Below are 13924 nucleotides of genomic sequence, written 5' to 3'. Positions count from 1 at the left end.
TGATCCCAGATCTCATGAAAAGTGATAGCGAAAATCATACTCCAAATACGTACAGAGTTCTTAACCATTGTTTTGCAAAATGCCCGGCTAAATAGAAAACCTGCCTTTTTCCTTAGTAATTTAAAAAATGCATTCAGCAGCTCAGGGCATGCAAAGTAACCTAGAGCTTTGAGGCACTGGTCTAGTGCCTGTGGATCTCCCCCTGAAGTCTTTTGTCTGAAATGTCCAGAGAGCTGAAGAAAAAGCAATGTTTGGGTTCAGATTACACGTTTCTTCCATCTTCTACTTTGTGCTATTTGCACAAACCTGCCTGTACATTTCCTGACTCTAAATGTGAGAGCCGGCGGATAAAAATCCTGGAATTAAAATCTTTTTCAAAGTGCTCCCTTGCATATGTTACTCACATAATTTCCAACCCTCCTAGATGAAATACCACTTACATCCAAACCTTGACTTTCGCAAGTTAGTTTCAAAGAAAAACTTCTGGCTGGATCCTGGCTGGCTTTGAGTCAAGTTCGAAAGAATAAGGTGTCTTTCCCCCTCCTGCAGAGCCCCCAGCCCTGGGCCCTTCCTCCAGGCTCAGTGACACACAGGTGCCGGGAGCTGCTGAACCGTGGAAACCAGCTTCTCACTTCCAGTCAGTCACTCACAGCTCCCCTTTCTGAGTCAAGCTTTCCAAATCTCCTTGGGAAAACTGTTAGTGACAAACTGACTAATTCCTCAGAACCGGGTAGCATTTGCCCTTCACTATTTTAGGAAGTTTTCCTCGAATCTTTTCATCCTTGGCCTTATCTAAAAATCTCTAAGGCGGAAACCCTGAGCTCTGTGAAAACTTTTCTGCAACTACATTAAACCGTATTGTGCTAAAAAGTTTCAAGCTCACAGTGACCTCTTACCATCGGCTATTTTGTATTTCCTTTTCCCTAACAAGCCCTTTCAAGGATAAATTCAGAATCTTGCTATAATCAGAGGAGTTGCCAAGATTTAAAGGCGCCTTTATATATCGAATGGAGTAAAAGAGACCCAGGAAGCCTGGACTAAGTCTCCAGGAGCTGGGGTTTTATTTAGAAGTCAAAGCCTGCCTCAAGTTGAAGACTGTTCACCATTTAATAGATAATACCTTTAGAATACATCTTTCTCTTCGTGACTGTTTCCCCAAAAATACAACCTGAAAGGTAACCTATGGAGTAGGTTATCGCATATCCCTAAGAATTTTGCAAAGCATTTCTGCTTTCACTGACCAACTCTGTTTTCCACACTTATATCCTCTTCACAGAAAGACATGGAGGAATAGTGTTTTAAGCCGGTTTTCCTTTCCCAGGCCATTTCACAGATGGGGCTGAGTGGGAGATGGGGAGGTCATTGTCCCCCTACTTTAAGGCCCTGTGTTATGCACTGAATTCGCTCCTGGTTCTGAATATGCATAGAAAGGTAGGGACCATTTGTGCATTTGGCAAGTTCAGCTTTTGAAAACAGCTACATTTTACAGCGTACTTGCTAAGACGAGTCAGTGCGCCCCCTGCTGACAAGTCAAGACTTCGACTCCCGAGCACTTCCAAAGTTTATTTTGTTCAGTAAACCGTGTCATATAAAATTAACAACAACCAATAAAATTAGCTTATATGTTTCAACTGTAAAAGTCCAAAACAAAATAAAGCTAGTTTTGGTGGCGCTAGAAATCTCTAGCTTGGCTTCTTCTCTTTGGCTGAGCCACGGTCCTTTTATCTAAAGCCCAGTGCACAAACATATAGCTTAATGTGGCCAGTGTTCTTCCTTTTCTTTCTCTCGCTATGGCAACCAATATGCTCTGCTCAGAAATGTTCCCCATCAAGGAAACAAATGATCTTCAGGGAGCAGCTCTATATGGCATCTGGTCCAATGGAGCACAGAGAGTTAACCTCAGTCAAAAGCGACGCTGCCAAGCACGCAAACAGGGAGTGGAAAACTGGCGATCCTTACCCCTCCCCGACTGAAACCTCTTCCTCCCTCCTGACAAACCATTTCATTGATTTGGCATCAACTGTTTCCAGAGAAATTACAAATTTCCAATTGCAAGGTGTTCTGGAGACAAAAGTGCAATCATATTCCAGATATTTGAGGCTACTACCCCACCATCACCACCACCCCAGAGGCTCGCCTTCCTCTAAAAAGAACAAAACCAAGAATCTTTTAGCATCCTCTCCAACCCATTTCACTAAAGTAAGGTGCTCACACGGGCTTGGACTTGGCCTAGCTAATTCCACCATCCAATTTTCTCTAATTATTTGCAACTAGCAAGTAACTGTACCCTTCATTTTTACTAAAAGCCAGGGACCAGAGGCAAGGGGGTGGGGTGCAGCTGTCAAGAATAGCAAACACAGTAAACCACTATAGCTCTAGCCTCCTTTGGGAATAAAGTGTAGGGTGTCCTGGTTAGTTTTGATTGATCACCCTCTTCCTGATGGACTTTCACTACCAAATGGAAAGGCTGCAGTTTGCCGCCTGCTCGGCAGACGCGGCGATAACCAGGGGGGGCACTGATTTCCTGCCTCCTCTTCCTCCCCTGCTCCTTCTTCTCCATCTCTCTGCCCTCCCTTTGCCAAGCTCCCCCCCCTCCTCACTCCACCCCTCTTCTCCCAGCAGGAATCCCCCACCCCAATCCCAGGCAGGCACACGTAGTTCAACACATCAGCATTAGCTACAGAAAAGGGGCTTCTTCCCCTCGAGTCCAGATTCTCTGGGAGGCGGGGGGGTAAGAAATCCAAAAGCAAGAAATATGTATAGTACTGCGTGCTTCATCATCACTTCTTTTCTGGGGCCTTCGTATTTCCCTAACAATCAACAATTAAAATTAATAGCACTCTCCTCCTCCTCCCCAGGAAAAAAAAAAAAAAGTAAAGTGCCTTGCTGTGGCGATCCCTGGAAGGAGTCCACCTTTTATGTAATATTTTCGGAGGGCTGAATTTTGAATTCTCCCCCCCAACACAATTCCTCTTCCTTCCTTCAAAACAGCTGCCCGTGAGCTCTCTCTCGTCCCAAGCCCTGAAAATAAGCCCCAAGCCTACGAGAGCCCACCGAAAACGGAAAGGAGGGGCAGAAACGAGAACGCAGGGAAAGAAAATGAAAAACACTTACCGAGCAAACTTCCAGGATTAGATTTTAAAATAAAGGAAGAAGTTTTATTTTTAAAAAATAAATAAGGTGACTGGTGTGGGGGGGAAAGACATATTCTCAACTCCCCAGAAGCGGTACCTCCTCAGTCTTCTCTTTCCTCTGACTCCTCTAAGCCCGGCTCTCCACTCGTCTATTATTTTCACCAAAATATATGAAAATGTATGCAAATGAAAGTCAGCACTAACTGTTCTCCCCTTGTTATATACTTTGGATTTTTTTTTTTCCAGACAAAACAATCACACTCGGCAGAGGGAGGGGGCGGATGGGTGGGGCTGGGGAGCGACTGGAGAACTAAGTACGCGGAGGCGGAGGACCGAGGGGACCCAGCTCGCAACAGAAGCGCATTTCTGATTTCGAGGAGCACGACGTTTTGGGGGGCTTCCCGTACGCGCACACACCCTCCTTGAAAAGAAAGAAAGTGGATGTGTTTGCGGAGGCGCTCTCCCGTTTCATCAGGCCACCTGAGACTGCTTTTGAAAGCGTGTACTGTGAAATTCATAGCGGTAATTTAGACAAAATCCTCACTGTATATTAATGAAAGGGGCCCCATGGCTCTGTTCCTACCCTCCCCATTCAGTGTAAACAAAACCACGAGACTCTCTCGGTTTTTGAGTTGGATCCAAGCAAAATCGGCAGGAAAGGAAAACACGGGGAGCTGGCACCGACTATTCAAACGCCTGCACCTGGAGATCTCAGATTTATTGAATGAAATCTGTGTTCCATCTTCCATATATACACACACGCATACATACATAGGAAAGGGAACCTTAAGGGGACGCGGAGGTAAAAATCCGTTCTGTCTGGGGTTTGGCTACCGCTGCCCTTCAGGTCTATACCTTCGCAATAATGGAGCCACTAAAACCCACCTAGGAGGGCATCTCTCCCCCTGCACACAGGAGAGGGACCACATCACACACAAGTGCTCCGCGCCCACCATTCATCACGAGACCTCGCAAGGGCTTCAAGGCTGCGGCTAAGCTGGGGAGCTCCGGACCTAACCAAGCAGCCCCCCCCCCCAAAACTGACTGCGAGCGGCAGAGGAATTATTCGCCGGAGAAGGGCAGCCCCCAGCAGCCCGGCGGCTCCGCGTCTGCGTCCAGGGCGGCCGGGTGCGGGGTGCACGCGCACGCACCCTCATTAGGGGCGATGTATTTATTGAATGTCCGAGTCGGGTTAGTTCACTGGAAATCCCCGAGGAGGGTTCAATTTGCCCTTGTTTTCGTTGCCACTTTCTCTTTTTTCTTGGTTCGCTGAGGCTCCTCTGTGCATCGTTTCCGCTCGGCCGCGTCCCCCACCCCCGCTCCTCCCGCCCACCCCGCGCGCTCCCTCCTCCCGGCCCCCTTAACTCTTTCCGCCGGGCTAGGCTGCGATCGCGCTCCCCGCCGCCAGCCCCAGCCGCGCCGCAGACCATCCGAGGCCGGAGAGACAGAGAAAGCCCCCACCGTGCCTAAGAATAGTGAGCCCAGGCGAAATACCACTAACAGCCACCGCACCGAAATAAAGAAACACACACCGCACCCGCACCCGATGTGAGCCGTGGAGGGCGCGGCTGGCGGCCCGCTCCCCTAGGCCGCTCCCGCTGCGGCAGGCTTCCCGACGCCTCGGGGCGGGGGTGGGGGGGACACACTTACGGTGTGTCTAGGGGGGAAGGTAGGCCGATCTCTCCGCCGCCCGTGGGCACCCCCGACTCGCAAGGGCACGCGCGCTCCTCGCAGGAATCCCGGCGGAGGGGCGGGGGAGGAGAGGCGGGGGTGGGGAGCGCGCGGCGGGCTGCGGTCCGTCTCGCACGCGCGGGCCCCGCGCCGGTCCCGGGCTGCCGGTCTCCCAGGCGATGGCATCCGAGACCTTAAACAAAGGGGGCCGCCGCCGCCGGCGCGAAGCGGCAGCGGAAAGTCGCGGTGGCTGATTTCCAAGGAGCGTGGCTGCTACCCGGTCTTTCGGCGCCGCGAGCTCCCTCTTCCCACCCCCGCCTCGGTAGGGACGGGGGACGACCAGGGAAGGGAGAAGGAAACTTTGAAACCGCTGGGGACACGGCTGCCTATAGGTATTAGCGTGAATGGCGCGTCCTTGCCGCGCGCGGTTCGGATCTCCGGGATGCGATGGGGGAAGGGGAGGGCGGCATAACGCAGTACCAGGTGGACTGTGGAGGTTGCTATTTTTCGCGATTTTTCCCTCTACGATCTCCTTCTGACTCCCTCCCTCCCCTGTTTGCCCCCCCTACCCCACCCCCGCCGTCTCTCCCCTTTCTTCCTCCTCCCCCCCCCCGCCCCCGCCTTCCCAGACCGATTGCGCTCCCCAGAGCCCAGGAGGGATGGCCAACGTCTCGGCCGGACACTAAGAGTTAAGAAGTGGCGGAGGGGGCGGCGGGGGAGGGGCGGGGAGGAGAAAGTGGCGAGCGGGAGGGAGGCGGCTTGGGGAGGGTAAGGGAGGGGGAACGACAGCTTTCCAGCTTCTACGAAGCTCTGCCTAAATTAAAAAGCAACCAATCGGAACCGCCGGAAGGGGGGCCGCGCGTCCTGAGCCAGTCATTCCGGGGCTGCCAGTCACCCAGCGGGTAGCCAATCAGCGGGGGCCCCGGTGCTCGACTTCCTTGTGTTTGGGAAAGTGTGGTGGTGGGTGCGCGCTCGCGGCGGAGGGTAAACATTCGACAGTCCCTGCTCGGAGAGGGAGGGACAGAGAGAGGACTGTCAGATCGGAGCCGAACCGGCGGGCGAGAGAGGGAGAGAGAGAGAGAGAAAGAGAGAGAGAGAGAGAGGGAGGGAGAGGGAAGAAGCTAGGGAGAGCGCGCGAACCGGGGCGCACGGCGAGCTCCCCCGGCAACTCCGCTCCGGCACGGCCAGCGCGCGCGCCGTCGGTGCAGCCTCCGCGCCGTGCGTCGTGCCCACTGGAGTTGGTTGTGTATCAAGGATCCCCTATATGCACACACACACCTCCACCTCCACCAATGCACTCTTCTTCTTCTTCCTCCTCATCCTCCTCCAGACCTCTGCTGGGAAAAAAATAAAACACCAACCCCAACCGTCAGCAGCAAGGTAACAGAAACGCGACCTCGTGTTTTCGCCTGTGCAGCTTTTTCCTTGTTATATTTGCCTTCTACTCTCTGCCCCAAAGGAAAGATGTCCCATCAGACTGTGACTGTCGTGAGGAGAATGAAAGAGGACTCTTGTTTCAGAGGCAACCGAGAGCTCCGGCAATAGCAACTTCAGAGCAATGCACCAGCGCGCGAAGTTTTCCTAGGACAGAGCAAAGTCGAGCCGAGAGGACCGGAGGGGGAGAGCGGGAGCCCGCGTCTCCGCTCGGCACGCGAGCGGCCAGCACCACCACGCCTTCAAGGACAAAAAAAGTTTTCCTCCTCCAAGGGGAGACGAGCGAAGGGCGTTCCCGAAAAGCTGGCGAGGAGCGGCCGGTCGTCCGCGCTGTGGTCCAGCAGAAAGGAGCGGCTTCTTTTCTTTGTTGCCTCCCGTGAAGTCGCCACTTAGCAGGTGGACCGGGCCCAGCGCCCCGGGCAGAGTCCGCGCTTGCCCGAGGACCGGAGGAGGAGGAGGAGCGCCGGTCGGTGCGCCCGGCCCGAAGAGCCCCGGCGCAGGGCCGCGCCCCTCCCGGAGAGCCCCGCTGGAGCGAGCCGCTCGCGCCGGGGCTGGGGGGCGGCCACGACCCCCCCCGAGGGGGGCGGCCACGGAGTGCGCCCCGCCGAGAAGCGAGCCCCCCTCCCCGGAGCGCGGCTCCTGCGGCGGCGACTGCTGACCAAGGCCGGCCAGCGACCCCCGCGCCCTGCCCAGCGGCCTTGCAGCTGCACCCGGCGGCCGCGGCGGCGGCGGCGGAGGCGGCGGCGGGGCCGGCGGGGGCCCGGGGCGGGGGCGGGGGCGGAGCGGGGGGAGGCGGGGGGGCGCGGCGGCGGCGGCGGTGGCGGCGGTGGGGTGGCGGGAGCGGAGCGGCATGGCCACGGCGGCTTCTAACCCCTACCTGCCGGGGAACAGCTTGCTAGCGGCCGGCTCCATCGTCCACTCGGACGCGGCGGGGGCCGGCGGCGGCGGGGGCGGCGGGGCAGGGGGCGGGGGCGGCGGGGCTGGGGGCGGCGGGGGCGGCATGCAGCCGGGCAGCGCGGCTGTGACCTCGGGCGCCTACCGAGGGGACCCGGCCTCCGTCAAGATGGTGCAGAGCGACTTCATGCAGGGGGCCATGGCCGCCAGCAACGGCGGCCATATGCTGAGCCACGCGCACCAGTGGGTCACCGCGCTGCCCCACGCCGCCGCTGCCGCCGCCGCCGCCGCCGCCGCCGCCGTGGAGGCCAGCTCGCCGTGGTCTGGCAGCGCCGTGGGCATGGCCGGCAGCCCCCAGCAGCCGCCGCCGCCGCCGCCGCAGGGCCCCGACGTGAAGGGCGGCACGGGGCGCGAGGACCTGCACGCGGGCACCGCCCTGCACCACCGCGGGCCGCCGCACCTCGGGCCGCCGCCGCCGCCGCCACACCAGGGCCACCCCGGGGGCTGGGGGGCCGCCGCCGCCGCCGCCGCCGCTGCCGCCGCCGCCGCCGCCGCGGCGCATCTCCCGTCCATGGCCGGCGGCCAGCAGCCGCCGCCGCAGAGTCTGCTCTACTCGCAGCCCGGGGGCTTCACGGTGAACGGCATGCTGAGCGCGCCCCCGGGCCCGGGGGGCGGCGGCGGCGCGGGCGGCGCGGGGGGCGGCGGCGCGCAGAGCCTGGTGCACCCGGGGCTGGTGCGCGGGGACACGCCCGAGTTGGCCGAGCATCATCACCACCACCACCACCACGCGCACCCGCACCCGCCGCACCCGCACCACGCGCAGGGGCCCCCCCACCACGGCGGCGGCGGCGGCGCGGGGCCCGGACTCAACAGCCACGACCCGCACTCGGACGAGGACACGCCGACGTCCGACGACCTGGAGCAGTTCGCCAAGCAGTTCAAGCAGCGGCGCATCAAGCTGGGCTTCACGCAGGCCGACGTGGGGCTGGCACTGGGCACCCTGTACGGCAACGTGTTCTCGCAGACTACCATCTGCCGCTTCGAGGCCCTGCAGCTGAGCTTCAAGAACATGTGCAAGCTCAAGCCGCTGCTCAACAAGTGGCTGGAGGAGGCGGACTCGAGCACCGGCAGCCCCACGAGCATCGACAAGATCGCGGCGCAGGGCCGCAAGCGCAAGAAGCGGACCTCCATCGAGGTGAGCGTCAAGGGCGCGCTGGAGAGCCACTTCCTCAAGTGCCCCAAGCCCTCCGCGCAGGAGATCACAAACCTGGCCGACAGCCTGCAGCTCGAGAAGGAGGTGGTGCGGGTGTGGTTCTGCAACCGGAGGCAGAAGGAGAAGCGCATGACGCCGCCCGGGATCCAGCAGCAGACGCCCGACGACGTGTACTCGCAGGTGGGCCCGGTGAGCGCCGACACGCCGCCGCCGCACCACGGGCTGCAGACAAGCGTGCAGTGAAGGCCCGGGCGCCGCGCTGTCACCCCGCCGCCCCCGCTGCGCCGGGCCGGGCCGGGCCGGGCCGCCCTCCCCTCCGCCCAAAGACAGGCCTGCCCGCCCTCGGGGGAACGGAGAGGGGCGCACCGAGGAGATGCTGTTTGAAGTCCAAGGAAGGAGGGGCGAAGCAAGCAAACAAAGCCTACAAATGCCCTGACAGTTTTACGTACACGTAGATGACAAAACCGAGAGAAAAAGGGGCGATCCTGAGGTCTCTTTCTACTGTGGTGGTGTTTCGTTTTCTTGGTTTTCTTTTTAAAGAAGGGTGGAGATGCCAAGCGCACCGAAACTGCACTCGCGAGGTTTTTCCCACCCTGAGAAGTTCTACACGGCGACGGTGGATAGCACTTAGCACCTGCTTCGTCCTCTCCTCTTAAAAAAAAAAAAAAAATTCTTTTTTTTTTTTAAAGCACCCCCTTCCCTTCCACCCCCTCTCTCCAAAGGGCCCCCTCCAGCCTGGAGAGATCCACCATAACTTTGTTTCCTGAGAGCGACCTGAAGGCCTGCTGGGGCACCGGGTTTAATCAGGGGTGACTCTGCTCCCGACCCCGTGATTCTTGTCCATATTAAAGTCATTTGGGGACAAACAAATTGACTATGAAATGGGAAGGCGAAAAAAAACAGAACACTCTCCAGAAAACAAGAAATATATATATATATACACACACACACATGTATTCACAGCTTCTGAAATTAACAAACTGATAGTAAAGCCAAAAGAAAAACAATACCTATCGTCAAAGTAACCTTGGAAATAAAAGTATCAAGAGAGAGCAGAGGGACAGGGACCCGCGAGGGAGCAGGAGACGTCCACCGGCCAGTGAGAGAGGCCCAGGCGCATCCCGGCCCGGCCGGGCGGACTGGGCGCCAAGAGAGGCCTGGCCACCATCTCCGGCCTTATCTGCTGCCGCTCCGGTGGACGACGCCTAAAAATGCCACCGCTAATATTTTTTTTATTAATATTTTTATTTTTTATTTCTGGACTGACTCAGATCAAGGGATTTAGGAAGACAGCACTTCTCCGGACTCCTGCCTTCATTCCGTTGCCAACTTTGATTGAATGGGTGCTGTGGATGTGCTTATATAATACTGCCCTTTCCATGCAGTGTTTTTGGTAGGTTTTAATAAACAGACTTTTCAAAAGACGGCAATATAGAATTGTTAGATCCGTTGTTGATCTAAAAATATTTGCTTTATATTTTCATTAAATGACTTCTTTTAATATTTTATTCAGAATACTTATGAACTGCTGCAAAACGGTAATTTATTTTTCCCCAGATCTTGTATTACGTGTTTTTTTCAGACGAGCACAAATCAAAATGAAATGAAAATATGGACAGTTGCTAGGTAATAAGGGTATCTTTTGATGTGATTATTTGATTGTAATTTAATTTGAGTAGTGATTCCGTAAGAGCTGATCGAGAAAATAAATTTGTTAGAATGAAATAGTCTGTGTCTGATGCATAAACACTGTGTGGGAAAGAAAAAGTCCTTTAGAAAATATTTTTTTACTAATGTAACTCCTTAAGGGATAGCACTGAGGGAGCAGAGTCTGTTCCACCTAAGGCATATTTGCAAATCTAGAATAAAAGACGATGACAGAAACAGATAGACATTGACATAGTAGTCCCTCCTTGTTAGCCTGTTAATTTCACAATATTCCCCCCCACACACTTAATTTTAGTGAGTGTTTTGGTTTGTTTTTTTTTTAGGTGAGATTGTCTAAATGCTAGTCCTTTGCCCAGAGATACCTGTGTCCTTTATCATCTTTAGCAGAATGTTGGACTACATCCCCAGTAAAAAATGTGCCAATTGCTTCTTAATGGTTAATACAGTGTCTGCCCCATACCACCAAAGTTTAGCCTCTCTTTTTCTACTCATTTCCTCCCCCCACCACCATATTACTATATCTCTTTCCTCTTTTTCCTGAAGACTGAAGTTATGAAGAATAGCTTACAAGTCGATGAAATATTTTTGTATCACTTACTTCCCATGAATAACTATATGTAATTAATTTTAAATTATTAAGCCGTTTGGGGAGGGTTTTGTTTTGTTTTTCTTATAATGGAAGAATATTGTTCTAACATCATGAATATGGTCCACACTGCATTACCCTCAGTGTGAGTACCAGCTTAGACTTCAGAGTCTAGATTTCTGTGTTTTGGCCTTCCCCCAGTATGATTCTGTATTTTCTTTACTGGTGCTGGGGGTTTTCACTTCCTGATCATTCTCTAGATACATCCTGCTGAGCGATCACATTTATCAAGTTAACATATCAATATTTACCACATGGGAAAATGAAAGTGTAATGCCTCAGGTTGTAAGTAACAAGACGAAGTCTCTGTTGCGTCCTTTTGTATCGTACTTTTAAAAACAAGTATTTAGGGGTGATAAAGCAATGATTGTTATAGATTAATTTCCCCCTAATCTCATCGAGCTGTCACTCAGTTTTTTCCTCTTCTCTCATCTACTCCGTCTCCCTGTAACATCGATGCAGGAGTTTAAAAAAAAAAGAAAAGAAAACTGTGAGCAACAAGGAATAGTTATTTCTTCCAGACAGACCCTGTGTCACTTTCATAAATCAAGCCCAGCCAGATGGCCGTGTATTGGGTTGCATTATTTTAAACACCAAATCGTACTAAAAATCACAATCATTTTGATTTGTGAAATCTGAAAAAGGCCATATTTATTAAACAGAGGGCAGGGAAAAAATGAAAACAAGAAACCACAATTTACTTTCCTTTGCCTTCTCGGTTCCTATTTCTCTTGCTATTGTAATCTCTGTGCCCAGATTTACAACCTGGGGGAGACGTGGAGGAGGGGGACACAAACTTCATCAATTTTTGAGGGTCTGTGTGCAGGGGCAAGCACAGAAGGCCTTATTGGAAAGCTGAGGATTGGGTGTGGTTGTTTATATTGGGTGGAGGCTGCTGGCTCATGAGGTGAAATCCTATTTTCCCTCCAGGACTGGTAGTGGTTGATCAGACAGAGAATGGGTCTATTTCAAAGGTTAGGAGGCATTTGCTTACTTGATTTGGCTGACAACAAAAGAACTAACATTGGATTTCACACTGTTTTCTATTAAAAAGTAACCATTGCTGTTTACTTTGGAAGAAGCTCTTCTAGAGGTAGAAGAATTCAGGAGAAGCTGGGAATGATAGTCCATTTTATTTCATTATTTTGTATTTTTTAAAGTGAGCTCATGCTTGCACTCCATATTTTTTTTAAAAATCAACGTTTTGAATGTATTTACAAAATGAAATTCATGGTTGGAAAACAAAAGAGGGCAGATACAACTGATCAGTTTTGTGCTAAGGCTTATATTGTTACACATGTAAATAATGAAAACATTGTTATATATCACCAGATCTTTTTAATGAATTTGGTCATTGTGTTCCTTTGTAGCGCAAGTGTCTTGTGCTTCGTCAAGTGTCCGTTTGTTTCCTCCATTTCAACCCACCCCCACCTCCCCTTCCAACCCAGAGGAGTGACAAAGTTCTGTTCCATCAATCTGGCTAATCCTGAGCTGGGCCCATTTATAGTTTGCAGTCTCCTGTGGTTTCTGATCAGTTGTCCAAGCCACAGCCATCTCATTCACCCAGCCATCTTCCCCTGCAAGTATGGGCGATAAATCATTCAAGGTGTATTTAAAATAGTCACTTTGCTGTCGTTGCTCTGCCTTTTTTTTTTTTTTTTTTGCTTTAAGTATTTACCCAAGGACTACTTCTTTGTTCCAAAACAGAACTATTCATTATTGATCTTAGAGATTCCCTCTGCTTTCCTGTAGCTCACAGTGTTTGCTCATCACCATGCTCATAATCTGTTTTGTATGAATGGTTTTCAACATTCAGAGAATAATCGGTTCTAATATTAAATGCAGTATATGCTATTGATAGTTTTATCGATAAGTGTAATATTTTAAATAATTTTAACAATTAAATTTGTTTTTTAAATTATATATTTGTAAAGTATTTATCCTGTTGGAAGCAACAATATATTGTTGTATTTATTCGTTTATTTTTATAATAAATGATCAACCTCTTCAAGCTAAATCAAAAATGACACTTTTATATATTTATACAAAATGCATTTTAAGAGATGGGCATATTTGCACCAATTTGTATGTAAATAGAGTGAGATCCATCAATAACTTGTAGCTTTCAGAACTAAATTGAAGGAAGAAACATTCTCTCCACATGGAGTTTAGTTTGCCCAAGTTCCAGGGTAATTAATCAAACTCTAAAATGCATGCAACAAGTATTGGCACTGGATGCAGACTTGAAATTAATTATTTAGGAGGTGGACCTGGTTTTTTTCAAGGCAGAAGGATAGAAATGAGAGAATCCAGGTCTTTCATGAATTGTACGTGGCTGACTGGACCTATTAGAACAGATGCTATGTATCAGTGATAAAACCTTGTACCTGGCTGTGCTCAGACGCCTGTGGTGGCGAAGGACATTGAAAGAAAGTTAAAAGTTTGCAGTTCTCTGTGATCAGAAGCAAGGTGATAGAGAAAAAGTAATTTTGTTGTGTGTTTTGTTTTGTAAATAGATGCTCTTAAAGTGTTTTTGAGTGCAGACTCTCCTAGTCCTGTTCTTGACAGCAGACGTCTCAGTACAGGTGTGCTGATGGTGGTGGTTGTAGTCGTCGCTGTTGCTGTTGTGAGAGTGATGCTTGTAGGAAGTGTGGGGGGCATCCCTCCAGCTGTCCAAGTTCTCTCGGTGGCTTGGTCATCTCAGTTGCTCAGAGCGGCTGTTCCAAGGAAATCGGGGCGGGGGGGAGGGGGTGGGCTCTGGGTTTGCCTCCAGAACTTTCCAGACTAGGAGAGGAAGCAGTGCGGAGGCTGGAAGAGACGGTGGGGGCGGGGGCGGCGGAGATAGCGAGAGGGCTACTTGTGTAATAAGATTCTTTGATTTTGTTAGCCTGGCTCATGGCCTATTAATTAGATTACTCTCTCTTTCATTCTTGATTTCACATCCGTGTTTGTTCCTGTCTCCTAAAATGTGGGCGCGAGCGTGGCGAGCAGGAACCAGTGATGTCACTGCCGGCCGGCGGCGGCCGCCTGGCCTTCTGGAGGGCTCCGGGCCGCGTTCTTTCTGAGTTGGGGCTTCCTCGAGGAAGAGTCCTTCTGGAAGTGACCTCAGAAGGGTCTGGGAAAAGGGCAACTGGCAGCCTCGCGGCGGCCGGGTGTGCGCAGGCCGTCGGCCTTGGGGTGGGGACGCGGGGAAGGGGCTGCGCGGCGGCGACCCGGCCTCTCCACCCTGGGATCTAGGACCGGCCTCAGGTGGAGGTGGGGCTC

General features: G+C 52.4%; 1 protein-coding gene and 1 long non-coding RNA gene across 4 annotated transcripts in view; one reads left to right on the top strand and one right to left on the bottom strand.

The window, feature by feature from the left end:
• The window catches only part of LOC138435659 (uncharacterized), a 45615-nt gene extending 42265 nt beyond the window's left edge, over positions 1-3350 (bottom strand). Inside the window, exon 1 of one of the 3 annotated variants that reach the window (XR_011255172.1) lies at positions 3115-3350. This is a non-coding gene — a long non-coding RNA (uncharacterized lncRNA). The remainder of the gene's footprint in view (positions 1-3114) is intronic. The other 2 variants (XR_011255170.1, XR_011255171.1) reach the window with 2 other exon arrangements.
• A 3706-nt stretch (positions 3351-7056) lies between these two features.
• Positions 7057-10071, top strand: POU3F3 (POU class 3 homeobox 3). Its single transcript, XM_069580572.1, has one exon. The coding sequence runs from the start codon at positions 7090-7092 to the stop codon at positions 8587-8589; it is 1500 nt and encodes a 499-aa protein (XP_069436673.1). The 5' UTR covers positions 7057-7089; the 3' UTR covers positions 8590-10071.
• The last annotated feature ends 3853 nt before the right edge of the window (positions 10072-13924 follow it).

Source organism: Ovis canadensis, chromosome 3, assembly GCF_042477335.2.
Source record: "Ovis canadensis isolate MfBH-ARS-UI-01 breed Bighorn chromosome 3, ARS-UI_OviCan_v2, whole genome shotgun sequence".
Taxonomy (NCBI): Eukaryota; Metazoa; Chordata; class Mammalia; order Artiodactyla; family Bovidae; genus Ovis; species Ovis canadensis.
This window is presented reverse-complemented; position numbering and strand designations above follow the sequence as displayed.

Excerpts from the sequence above, each read along its gene's own strand:
- POU3F3 (XM_069580572.1), top strand. The coding sequence starts at position 7,090 with ATGGCCACGGCGGCTTCTAACCCCTACCTGCCGGGGAACAGCTTGCTA.